At 39.6% G+C, this 13996-nt stretch overlaps 1 protein-coding gene across 2 annotated transcripts in view; it reads right to left on the bottom strand.

Annotated features, from left to right (window-relative positions):
* Positions 1 to 406: 406 nt before the first annotated feature.
* LOC307019180 (protein phosphatase 3 catalytic subunit alpha-like) overlaps positions 407 to 13996 on the bottom strand; it is a 29441-nt gene continuing 15851 nt past the window's right edge. Inside the window, exons 7-14 of one of the 2 annotated variants that reach the window (XM_079649846.1) lie at positions 9377 to 9454; positions 9154 to 9248; positions 7326 to 7451; positions 7116 to 7196; positions 6473 to 6557; positions 6222 to 6319; positions 4363 to 4416; positions 407 to 3226 (exon numbers count right to left, since the gene is read on the bottom strand). In XM_079649846.1, coding sequence (XP_079505972.1) covers positions 3048 to 3226; positions 4363 to 4416; positions 6222 to 6319; positions 6473 to 6557; positions 7116 to 7196; positions 7326 to 7451; positions 9154 to 9248; positions 9377 to 9454 — 796 coding nt within the window. In that variant the 3' untranslated portion in view covers positions 407 to 3047. The remainder of the gene's footprint in view (positions 3227 to 4362; positions 4417 to 6221; positions 6320 to 6472; positions 6558 to 7115; positions 7197 to 7325; positions 7452 to 9153; positions 9249 to 9376; positions 9455 to 13996) is intronic. The other variant, XM_079649847.1, reaches the window with a different exon arrangement.

The following is a 13996-nucleotide window of genomic DNA, read 5'->3' as shown; positions in this document are numbered from 1 at the left end:
TAGCAGGTGTAGCTGATGCTGATGCAGCATTCAAGGTCTTTCATTGGTTGTGGTGCACGGAATATGATACACAAAACAGACCTAAGATTATTATTATTGGTGTTTTATATGTATTTATTTATCCATTCAGTGGCTTATTGCCTGCCTTTGATTGTCATGGGACAACAGAGATGTAATGGATATTTTTAAACGTTTAATTAACTGCTACAATCAACCAACAAAACTGCATATTTAGCTAATGGATATCTCTGAAAAACTGGTGATTGACATGAAAGGCAGTCTAGGTTATTATATTACATTTCAGATACTGATGCACAAGTCAATTTAAAGTGTAAATATTCTTGCTTGGTTCACAATTGACATAATTTAAGATTCGTAGAAGTACAAATTGCATCAGTAAATTAGAAACCATTCAACACATTTTTGTTCATGCATATTTTATTCAAGAGTAAAAAAATGTGATTTCGTCCCATAGGGCATGCTTACAATGTGTGTATCATTTAGGAAGTCAAATGCCAAAACATATTTCCATAGGTAATAAAAAATGTTGCAAGATAAAATCCATTATATTTGTTTGTTGAAATATGCATGTAGACCATACAAGAACCAGAAACAGAGGAAGGAAAATAACCATAAGCTAAATTGTAACAATAATAATATCAGCAGTAAATATAACCAGAGTACAATGTTTCCTGTTTAACGTAAGTGCGACACACGATTTTCTTTGAGTCCGATTCATTTACATTTGAAAACCATGCTATCATGCTTAGGCAGCCTGAAAGTTGCTTTTCACTGAGATTATATTCATTCACACTATTGAACATTTTCTGTACATCAGTACAACCAAAAAAATAAAAATAAACACAAGGATTCAAACCTTAGAAGGGCATCTCTGCATACAATAAATCAATATAAAAATTAAAAACAGTGGTAATAAATAACAGAATGAAAAAAATGAAACAATCAAAAGGAAGCCTATTTATAAAATGTATAAAACAAGACAAATCAAACTACAAATGTAAATAAAAAATAAAAATAATTCAAGTTCACTATTTGAAACACAACTATCACAATTATAATCTCACATAACAATTAGGAACTTAATTGCATGCATTGATGCGTTCCGTACCATAGATGCTGTGTTTAAAATCACTTTTTGTCCATCCTTAATTCACATACCTTTATCATTAAATAGAAAGATGACATAGAAATTAGAAAATATATTAATGGATGAAAGGAAATTGTAGAAATTCATGTTGCACACTTTTTTTGGGCTTCACAACTTTCGCCATTCTTTTATTTTGAAAGAACCAGAATGTTTCCTGTTCTTTTCTCTTTCTCGATCAGTTATTTGGACACGGGAAAAGTTATTTTATTTCAATCTCAAGTGTAGGTGTACCCATTTCCCCCCTGTACTACACAGTTCAATTAGATTAGATAAGAAAAAGATAATTAAGAAATAAAAAAACGATATAACACATTTCGACGTGGGTGGATTGTTAACCAAAAGCCTTGTCTCTACTGCTAAATAGTCATGAAGGACGTACTTCTGACAACTTTAAATTCATCTAAGCTACATTTTAGTGAACAAAAAACGACATTTCGGTCAGGATACATTCTTCAAATCCTTAAGATGCATTTGTCCAGATGGATCTAATTAGCTTATTCCAAATAACATGGGTAGTTATATGATCTTTAAACAAAGCATGAATGCATTCACAAATTTGTAGAATTTCCTTCTCACTCTGATATATTACTTTATAGCTCTTAAGCATGAAATCTCATTGAATTGGCAGCACAGCAGAAAGTGCAATAACTCAAAGGGCGCTAACGTATACTTGATTCGGATGCACATAATCTTTTACGTTCTCATAGCAACAAGCAGGTGAGACATAATCAGGTAGTGTGTGACAGCAGGGTTTGCCCCAAAGTTCAACATTAATTCTTCTCCTTTCCTCTCTGTGGTCCAGAAACAGGTGTTAAAGCCACTTCGTTGTCATAGCAATGCAGAGATGAGAGAAAGGCTCCTTCAGTGGAGGATGCTCGAGTGTATACTTTCCAGAAGGTGTGCGAGGTATTAGCTTGATCAAATGCCATGCTTCTCTCAGGAGAACTACTTTAATGGAGCGGAAGAAAACTATTTAAGGATGGTCTTGATAAAAATAAAACCCTTTGAGATTCCCCCTATGGACGTAGATGAAATTGTATCCTTAAATGGGATAGTGTGCTCCTTTTTGGGGGCATTTCCAGATCTTGGTGTTTCCAAGTGGAACTACTTTCTCCAAATGCTCCTTTCATCCCCTCCCTTTTCCCTCGTCCCCTCCAAGTGACTTCTTGCTAGGAGATGACTGATAATGAGGGAGGTGAGGAAAGGAGCAGTGCTGGATTTGACTGTAGTGTACACAAGGAGCAGTGGCTTTGTGAGTCTTCTTCCCCCTGCAGGATGACCGCGGCGTCGTACTACAAGGTAAATCAATAAGTTTAGTTTAACTGGTAAGCTTGCACTGCAGGTTTTTTAAAGAGGTTCACATTGATATTCTTTCTTTTATCTTTCCTTCTCACAAAGTGGTGTTAATACTAGCAAAACATGAATTTGTGAGTGATTCATAATAAACACTTTATGATACAGTAACATGATTTGTGTGGCATGGATACTGCAATTATGTCTTCTGCCAGGCTCTGTAATGAAGGAGCAGACGTTTGTCAGCACTCAGAACAACACAACCCCCAACAAGTCAGTCTTTAATTGAACTGAGAAAGGGAACAACAGGCAGAAACAACTTTCAACCGATCCGTTTTCAACCCAGCTGCAGCCTTGTGGCCTCCCTTACCCTTGCCCTCCGCTGAACCCCCCCCCTCCCCCAACTGTGCGATGACATACTGCCATGAAAGAAATGACCTTTTTCGCCCGTTTAAGTTTTGCTGCAGATTTTCATGTTCTGTCTGTAGGCCTGGTTTATTTCTATGTCTTGAGGCCTGAATTCCCCTTTTGGCAATGTCTTGCTGCACAGCGAACAGCAGCATTGTTCTGAGGCTCAGACAGCACATCACTGGATGTCGCTGTTGTCATCCGTGCCGTTTGCCTCTGACATATTCATCTTTCCCATTGAGTGACCCACGTGGTTCACCCCGTCCTTGCGAGGCGGCATGCGCTCGTTGATGCGGTCCAAGCCCTTGGCCTCTGCAAAGCTGGCGATCTTGTGCTGGGGGGAGAACCCACGGATAGCTAAAAATAAAAAAAGGACACGTACATGGATCAGAATCACCTTGTAATGTCTTGGAGCTTTTTTTTAAATCATGTCTTGCTAAACTTCATATTATCCCCAAGATATACAGTATCAAAGGCTTTTGGGATTTAACAGGCAGTGAATCGATCGCAATTAAGAACAAAGAAGAATATTTCAATAATCATTTAGTGATTTTCTTTGTTTCTCTCTCTTTACCCAGTGTAGCAGTTTATGATATTCAGTTATCTTTGCAAATAACATTATTGATAAAGCAACCCACGGATAACAAACAAATATATATAAATGGATCAGAATCACATTTTTTTAAAATCATGTCTTGTTAAACTGTATATTTCCCCCAAGATCAAATGCTGTTGGGATTTAACAGGCAGTGAATCAATCGCAATTAAGAACAAAGAAGCATATTTCAATAGTGATTTTCTTTGTTTTGTTTTTTTACCCAGTGTAGCATACTACCAGTTAATGATGTTCAGTTATCTCTGCAACTAACATTATAGATATAGCAAAGTAGAAGCTGCTGCATTTTTATTACTTTCCCTCAGATTTCCTCCGTTTGGGAAAAGCCTGAGAAAAAGTCTCCAAACACATACAAAATAAAAAAGAAACACAGAGTTTTACCTACCTTTGTGTAGAATACAATTCTCAACAAACAGTGTTTAAAAAAAGTCAACCCCCCTGCTAGTTCATACAAAAATGTGCATGTAAAAAGATAAAAATAAAGTGTGTTAGTACTGCAAATAGCTCTCTCGTACCGAAGCTTTTGAGTAGTGAGCAATGATTACCTCAGACATATCACGAGGAACTGAGGCTTCAGGATGCATATTTCATGTTGATGCTGTTCTCTTTCTTGTTCTCGTGCATGCAACACTTTTTTTAAAACCAGATGGAGGCCATTTAGAAGCCAAACCAAAAAACAATGAAGTCTTGTATCATGCAGCTTGTAAGCAGCACTTGACCTTGCAGTGTTTTCAATTTGTCGTGAAGTTGTCCTGTGAAATGTGGCTTGACGGAGTTATTGTTAATGTGTGGGATGTTGTGTGGGATGTTGTGTGTATGAAGTGTTTCTGGAGGAAGCCCTGACAGTATGTGGGTGGGAGATGGACCGCAGGTTTACCTTCTCCGTCCTCATCAGTCGTCTCCTCGATTGCTTCAATGGCTTCAATGGTGGCTGGGGGGGGGGGGAGGAGGGGAGCAGGTTATTAAGCCATGCAAATGTAAAAAAATGCAGCCCCAGCGAAAAACGGCGGCTCATGTTAGGCCGGATAACACATGTTAACTGGCATCGCAGCCAAACTCAGAGGAAGGCCATGCGTTAATACTGAGAGAATAGGTGTCAATCTCGGGTTAGGTATGACATATAAAAAAAGATAGATCCATAGAGGAAGAGAAAGTGGGACAGATATATTGAGACGGAGATAATAGGTTGAGGTGAAACTCTAACAGATCTACTGGTTCTGGCTTTGAACCACATATTTCGGGATAACTGCAATATATAAGTGCTTGCTGTCCGTCCACCAGTAGTTTCAAACACTAATGGATCCCACTAAGCTTTTTTGCCAATACACTATAATTGAGATAAAGATAGCTAAACTTAAAATAAATAAACACTTTAGACACAGAATCAAATGGTATTTTTGTTAGAGTTGAAAGACTAAGCTATAACTCAAAAGTGAGTAAATAATAGACTTGATCAAGTAAAAAATGAAAATGGGACTTTAATTGGATTTCAATGTTATGCTAATTTGTAGGTTCATATTTGTATTTTGTGTCTCTAATGCTTTAATGTTCAAAACCTCTTTTCACCCTCTGCCTGAAACCGGAGCCCAGTCTGCTCTGATTGGTGAGCTGGCCGGCTCGGTTGTGATTCAATCGCTTAGAGATGTCCAGCCCCATATCACGTACAATGTGTTATGAAAAAGGCGTGATGTCACGATGTAACAGAAGTAAACAAAGGAGTCCTATCGATGCGTTTTAGGCAGGCTGTGGGGCGAGTGTTTTGGAGAGAAACTTTAAGATTTGAGCCTTTGCAGACCATTTACATGCACAAAAAACCTATATAACACACTGAGGGAAAAGGAAAACCCCCAAAAGTATAGTATTTAAAGTGGACCTATCATGCTATATTTGAATAATATAGTGTAGGACCATACCTATATAAGGCATATTTATACTTTTTATTTTTCAAAACACCAAACACATCATGCATTTTAGCCATTCCTCATTTCGCTCAATTTAACACTGTCTTTGCATGGGCTGATTCAGTGAGAACAGCACCATCTACAGGCCTGGCATATGTACTACAGCGAACGGAAATGTCCGTGGCTGTCTCCTCCTGATTGGTGGAGTTGGCCCAATAGCCGTAGCGCCACTTCTGTGACGTCATAGAAGTGTTCAAATCTGGATCAGTCTGTATCAGATCCGTTGCAGCCCCTTTTTAAGAGATTTGGGTATGGAGGAAAATAGAGAGGGTTGTGTTTTCTGACACTTGGTGAGTTCCCTGGAACACCGGGGACACATATTCATGTATAAAAGACGTACAAAAGTGCATTTTGCATGATAGGTCACCTTTAAGCAGTAGCTGTAACATTAGGTAAGCTGATAGGGGTGTATTGGTGTGAGTTCTGCCACCTACAGGTTAGAAAATTGCTAAATGCAGCTTCAGGGTTATTATTAACAAGAGGAACCAAGGGGGGTAGGTTTGACATCATATTATAGGATCATTAATGTACTACTGTAGACACAAATATCAAAAAGCTGGATTGGTCAGATATCAGGTTTTTTCCCTCACAAATTAAATGTGATCAGAGCATCACTGAGAGGCTGGAAAACAAAGCCTGCTAGCGGCTCTATATTTAAATCAGTGAAATATGGAGAAAGAGAGACCAATGGTAGGGCTGAGAATGGTGATGAAGAAATGAGAAAAAAGATGGAGTAAAGGGTAGAGAAGAGGCTTATGCTGAGCCTTGCACTCACCACTCTGCAGTGTCTGCTTGCCTCCAGAGAGAACCCCGCTTGGCAGCATGCCAGTGGGCGTCAGGCCTTTAAGCGTCAACACATTTTCACTCTCCTCTCTGCAGGAAACACAGAGGCAGGCAAACAGGTCACCAAACTCCCCTGAACCATGTTTCAAATGGAGAAACAACTTAATGCCCCCATTTTGACAACACACATGAACACAGCACAAAAACACCAGGAACATTTAAACACATAAACGTAAAGTCTACCTGAGAACTGAGAACATTTTGGCCATTTTCCCAATAGCACGGATCTTGTTTTTGATCACCTCCTTGCGTGCTGCGGCTGCATTGGCTACAAAGAAATACATAAACATACTGTCGTTATAGTCTTATTTTATACAATAGTCAGTATAATAAGCCTCAATATATCCTGAGAAACTTGTGTTCGGGTTCTATTAGACCTAAAATACATATTTCTTGATACATAGAATACTGTAATAAGTACAATTTGTACAGTGCTGTGACTAAAGGCCTACTATACATTATATTATTATAACCTTTTTGTGAGAAAACGATTTTTGTATCTGTTGTAATAAACATTTTCTTAGTCACACATCTTTGTAATTTCTGATGAAATACAAGCACCTATTTTAGTTCTCTGTCATTAACACATCAAGATAGGAGAATTTACTGCATTCATTGTAACAACATTGAATTTAAAAATAAAAACACATAAAAATTGTAATAATTTAACACCTGGTTTTCTACCATCCCTGTCGCAAAATAATCCAAACTTTCAAATTAATTCGACACAAGAAAAGAAAACTCAAAATCCAGCTCAGGTGTGCAGATGTCCTTCAAGCAAACCAAAAATGTACTCATGTGAAATATAAAAAACATGACATTTTACCATCAAATATCTCCTCTTCCTCATTCATCATGAGTTCATCATCAGAGCAGATGCTCAGCACATTCACCAGCATTTCTGTGACTGGGGAGGAGAAAGAGTGCAGAGCAGAGTCATTAAGCAAAGAGCCACACGTTAGATTAGTATGAAGTGTTGTATTAGAAACACTGACACATATCCAAAAGCTTTTCTAGTTTCTACAGAAACACCTACCTTTCTCTCCAACAAATGGCAGAGACCAGGTGAAGACATCCATGAAGTTGGGCAGCCAGTAGGGATGGGGTGAGCAGTTGAACTGTCTGATGTTCATGACATTATTTTCATATTTCAGTACAGCAGCTGTTGAGAAAGCAGACAAAATGTACTTCATCCTGTCCTGTTAAAGGTCACCTATTATGCAAAATCTACTTTTTCATGTCTCTTCTACATCAACATGTGTCCCCTCTGTGGAAAGAGATTCTGAAAGTTTCAGGAAAAAAGATTCCCTCTCTTTTTGCCCTGACCAATTTATATAAAAACCTGTCTGAAAATCAGATTTTGGCCACTTTATGATGTCATAACGTTTTTTGTAACCATTAGCCAATCACCATCCAAGGTAACCCCCCCCCACCTTATCACCTGAATCTCCTCCTAGAGCACCATTGTGTTCTTTTTAACCAAATATCTCTCAGAGGGGCGTGGGGAGGGGCTTCTTATTTTCATCTAAAGTAACAGACAGAGAATCAGCACTTTTGAAACAGGGCTGAAACAGAGGGGATTATGGGTAATGCTGCAATGATCTGTTTGGTGTTTCGAACCAAACACTTCAGAGACATGTTTTGTATATATCCGAGACCTATAATATATTGATGAAAAATAATATTAGAGACTTTTAAAGAACTGTGACTATGATACTGAAATACATATTTATTAGAATCAAATGTGTGCACTGGGCAGGATATTTCCAACAATGTCCTCTCGTAAAATGTATTCATGTTCAGTGATGTTAAATGTTTTTGTACACGCAGTACAGTTTGTGTGAAGGTTTAAAAGCAGGGTATAAAATGAGACGTTCCACCACTAGATGTCCTAGCTGAGGCCAGGGAGGCTGACACTGTTACATCAAGAGGGATAAAGCCACATGGAGATAGTCAGCCATGCCGACAGTCCCTCCCACGCTACCCATCTCCCATAGCCCATAGCAACCAAGACACAGATCTGAGAACACAAACAAACGGGGGCTCCCTTGATGCAGTCTTCTGCCTGCTCACAAGCTAAATGCAGATACATTAACCCATACACTGCAGTTTGCGCTTGTGAAACCATTTTAAATGGGTGAAGCAGAGGACCCCATGGTAGTCATTTTGTCCGATGTGAGACGTGTTTTTCGTTAATTCATGTTCACATTCTCATGAAATGTCAGCGATGCGGTGTGGCAGAGATACTGGGCTTGTGGCTACTCTTTTTCACAACATGCTTAGCGTTGTCATATTTAATGTGACAGTAAATTCACTTCTCAATGCCTGCCTGCCTACTTGGGAGTTTTCAACAGGAATATCATTATTAGCTGGAACGCAGTACAGTGAGGGCCAGCCTTACAAACGCTCACATCAGTGTGTGAGACAGTGTTTGATGGTCGTTATGTTAGTCAGACCATTTTGTTTTGTATTTATTTTATTCTAATATGGTGCAACTACTGTATCACCAAACCTATTTTCCCCTGGGGTTATTCAAGTATTTTGATTGAATCACTTTTACATCTGAAATCATGTTGACACAGCTTGATGCATGCGTTTATTAAAGAGTATTGTAGCTGCTTTAGTGTGCACTGCATTCATAGCGTTTCTGATCGAGCACGATGGAGAGAGTGACATTTGATGTGCAGATAGATGTTGGTGATGGAAGGGATTAGGAGTACAACTTGTCAAGTGGTTATAAATGCAGCTTAAGTTTGGACCTGGTCTTGTTCAACATAGCTTTGAACCACTTAGATGTCTTTCTGGGATAAAAACTAACAAGAATATGATACAAATGCCAGAAACAGAACTGTACACAGACTTACCTTTGTTGTTATAAACATCCAGGTAGTTTGGTGCTGAGAAGATGGTGATGAGGGAGGGGAATCCAGTGGTCTGACTTTTACGGTACATCCGGTAGCTTCAAGGGGGGCAGGTGGAGGTACACACAGAAACAAGGCAGAACTTGTTCTTATATTTGTAAAGAGGATTATATTGTGTTAATGTGGATATGTATGTTTTTCATGTAATAGTGTAGGGATACCATACCCTGCATCTTGTGCTTCATGTGCTCGGATGATCGATAATAGGTTATTGCTCTGTAGGAACTCGCATACAGCTGGATAACTGGAAAAGAGTCAAAGAAAATAGGTTGAGAAACGACACAAGTACACATCAATTCAATTAAGCACAACTTGACAACATGTATTCCTATGACCCAACAGAAGTAGATAAGAGCTGCCTGTTTCACATACAGTTTCAGCTACCAGAAAATACAAAGAAGTATCATTCATGAATCATTAATGCATTAATGGAAGCCTCGCTGAAGATGATGCAACGGTGTGAAAAACCAATCCAACGGCTACCTGTTGCAGAGGAAAACAAACTAACCCAGTACACGCAGGAGTCAGGGCTTCCTTCCTTCCAGATCTAATCTGGCAGGAAATGTGCCTGAAAGGAAGGGAAGCCTGCGAGGTAGCTCAGGCTAACTGAGTGTGATGCTACACTCATTGAATAAAACATGTGTTACCTATATCTAACCTCGGCTCTGTTTCTGCACCAAAACACATGCTTAATGTCTGATTATGTTGCCCTAGGACAACTTTTGGGGGGAATACAATTGTTTGCCCCAGTATTCCTGCTGCTGCGGCGGCTAATACAGTATATCACAGCTAGCGCCATTTTGTCAACCAAAAAGATGCCCTTCAAGCCAATCCAGGTAAATATTTGCTGGTGGCTATTTGTATGTCTTCCTTACTTATTTTATTTTCAATTATTAATCGTCCAACATTATAATTGATGCAATGTATTTGTGTAATGGTGAAGTATGAATATAACTGGGGTCTCATTTTGGCAGCGGTGTTTGGTACTCCAACTTCTGGCTCCCCTCAAAGTTCCCATGAAGCCCTCTGTACCGCGAATGTCAACGGGAGGGGGGGGTGCTAGTCGAGTAAGAAGCCCTCTGTATCGCGAATGTAATGTCAACGGGGGAGGGGGGGGTGCTAGTGGAGTATTATGAAGCCCTCTGTATCGTGAATGTCAACGGGGGGGGGGGGGTGCTAGTGGAGTGCACGCGTCTCAAACAAGCCTAGTTTGTTTACAAAATTGCGGCGCAACTGGGTGGGCGGTACCTTGGAAAGAAATCTCTGCGTGAGAAATACAAGGTGTGGCGTGTGAGCGTGTGAATGGAGTGAAATGCGTGTGTCTCACGCCAAATGCGTGAGACTTGAGAGCTCTGATATAACCAATGTGATTATTCAGTGTCAAGGGCTGTATTGTTTTTTTAAATTCATATTTCACCCCTTGTTTTTTTTTATTATTATGATTTTGATGCATTCATCTTTTTGGTTTTATAAAGTCTTCGATTGTTAAATGTTGAAATGGGATTTGTATTTGGACTGGGAATGTTATCTCTTCCTTGGATGCATGTCAGAGCCGTCCTCCATGTTTCTTTCCAGCCAAATGGACAATGAGCCGTCCCATGGAGAACGATGATTAAAACCACGTGAGTTGGAAAGTCACAGATCAGATATGGAGCAGATGTATGTGTTTCCAAATGAGAGACATTAAAATATAACGCTTCACAGAAAACATCGGACCTGTGTCACATAGAAGGAACATGAAGTCAGAATTGGGACACTTCCAGCTGCAGAGTGAATGAAGTAGCCTTGCATTTAGCAGCTCTCACCAGTTGTTATGTAATACCTCGAAGGTTGTGTTATGTCATTCAGAGACTGTATAGTCCCTTCAAACTGGGCCTCCTGGGTTACAGAAAAAGATTTCAGATCACAGTTTGATTAGCTCTTTTAGAATTTTAATTCCCTCAATTAAGCAAGACCTCAATCTGTCATCATTTTTAAAAGTCCTTTGTGACCCCTGCTGTATTTCAGATTTACAGTATATCTGACCACAGAAGAAAATATCCTTGCATCCATCAGTCTTAAGTATCCTGTTTACAAATGCTATAAATACTATCTTTGCTATCTTTCCTAGAAACGTATTCTTTAATCACTTTGATAATACTAATGAGGTCGAATAAACAAGACAATGATCACAATGGCTCTGCGAGGTGTCAAAGTAGTGCTGAATAAAGAACTAATGAAGGCAACACTCACAGATGCTCTTGGCGAAACCATCAGCCAAAAGCACTAAATGTGAAAAACAAACCAAACTGCATTCAAACCACCTTGAAGTAGTTGCTGCAAGCCTTTAATACACCAACAGTTGCCTAAATGATTTCAATCGGATGCATTTCAATTGTCATAATATGCTTGTTTGCAAGCTTTTTCACACGCAATTAAAGATGTAAAAACGTTTGTATAGACTCAATCTGCTAATTACTGTCTGTAATGATGCACCTTCAATCTATTCGTTATGGCGGTTTTCCACTGCAGGGCCTCGCTCGGCTTAGTACGGTATGGCTAGGCCTTGTTAGGTCAGACTCACTTTATGCTGCGTTTCCATTACAGTTTAGGAACTGGGGTAGTAACTATAGTAACGCAGTGTAGGCGGAGCCGTGACGTAATCTTCAATGCAAAACACAAAACCAACATCAGCCGTTAGCTGTTAGCACTCAGAGCTCACAGTTCCTCATATCTGTTCAGAAACTAGGCAACAGTTAAAGTACAAACCACAGACTGTCTGTGTCATGGCGAATACAGTCACTGGTTTATTTATGTCTGTAGGCCGTTGTTGTGAGTGTGGACGGTCGGAGCATATACTGCGTTAGCTTAGCCCAGCTCCATTCAGAAAACATGCATTTTAAAAGGTTTTCGCCTGCCGTCTGTCTGCAGACTTGTCAAAGCATTAATTCATGGTTTTTACTAACCGGTATCAGAATGTTGTTACTTCCGCATCATTTTGAAACGTGTATTACAATTAAATCACGGTCAAATATGTTCATTTTGTTGTAGCGATTCTCTCAATAGTTTAGCATACTCAGCCCGGTTGTTTGCCCGGAAAGAACCTTGATTTTGGAGAGCCAGAAAACTGTGAAAAAGTACCCACTAGCCGGAACTACGCCTAGTGGAAACGCAACCAAAAACGAGTAATCCACTTTTAAAGACTGACATTGAAAGTCAGAGATACACTAAGTAACCTATTCAAATGGCCCTATTGAGCACATTTGCACAGTTCATATTTGTATGTTGTGACTCTGCTGTGTCATCTTTACCTGCTTTAATGTTCAAAAAGCTCTTTATTTTTCTCATACTGCTGCAGCATCTCTTTTCACCCTCTGTCTGAAACCAGAGCCCAGTCTGCTCTGATTGGTTAGCTGGCCGTCTCTGTTGTGATTGGCTAAACGCTTATGGATGTACCGCCTCTAAGCCTATCACATACAATGTGTTGAAGCATTAGCCAATAGAAGCGAGAGTGTAAGATGGTGATGTCATTGTTTTACAGAAGGAAACAAAGGAGTCCAATGGAGGCGTTTCAGGCAGAGGGGGAGGTGTGGACGAGAAGCTCCCTCTGGAGGGAACTTTGGGATTTTAGCCTTTGCAGACCATTTACATGCACACAAAACCTACAAAACACACTACAGGAAAGGTAAACATCAAAAAGCCTATTGTATTATGTATCAGGCTTCTTTAATACAGTGTTGCAGTTATTCTATTACACATCAAGCTGATAAAATCCCCGTCACAATTCAGGTGGTTTGTTTTGTCTACAAATATAATATCAATCCATCTTAAAAGCTTAAAGACTTTCTTTCTTCATAAATGATCGACTAAAATGCTTAACTTTCCTCAGCATCAACCTGGGGTCAACAAATCGCTCCAACAGCAGGTCAGACCTGTATTAGCATACAGAACATCCTCCCCCAGCAACAATCCTCTCTTCCGGCACTTTCTTACAGTCACTGCCATCCATGGACCCATCAAAATTTCAGAAGTATTTAAAATATTTAAGTGCTCAAAGGTTTGTGCTGGGAGAAAAACAAGGAGACTGCTGTGTCCCGAGCACCTGGCGAAACTGTGCCATCCTCACATATCTAGGTCAGATGGCTAACATTCCCTTGGTGGCCAATATATAAATTACAAGAATAGCTGCGTTCCACACTAGCATGGATGTGCTGTAACTCTTTCCACTATAGCTGAGAGTCCACCCCTAGAACATATTAAATGTTATATAAGTGTTTCTATGAAAAACACCTCGACAATGCATTTCTAATTTAGAAATAATGGCATTATTGTGAAATCTGCGTAGTCATTGTTTGTCTTTCTTGTGTACAGAACTGCCGCAATTGTCATGTAATAACATGAAGATAAAGAACCCATCGTACAATATGTACTAATTTGATTTCACCCCCGCTGCAACAGTATTTATTGATTATTGCGAGGGAACAGTACTCACACACATTGCTTGCCTGCGGCTCACATTTCTTCTTCCCTTTTGTGAAACACACAATTATGTGTCGGTGAGCCTGTGAGTGAGAAGAAGCGAGAAATCTGACAAGTGAGTGCGAGCGAAGGAGACGGAGAGAGATGGAAGTGCTGCGAGTGTGAAACTGCAAAGTGTTTTCACTTTCTTTAAGACAATCCATCTGTCAGGCTGGTGGTCATCACGTTTATTTCCCCTGATATAAGAAATGTTTATAACAATATTTCTAATCAGTGAGCTCAATCACATTTTTCTAAATACAATCACTGCACAATACATTTGACTTGG

This window comes from Notothenia rossii, assembly GCF_949606895.1.
Source record: "Notothenia rossii genome assembly, chromosome: 9".
In the NCBI taxonomy this organism is placed as follows: domain Eukaryota; kingdom Metazoa; phylum Chordata; class Actinopteri; order Perciformes; family Nototheniidae; genus Notothenia; species Notothenia rossii.
Note: the sequence above shows the minus strand (reverse complement) of the source record. Positions and strands in the feature narration are given on the sequence as shown.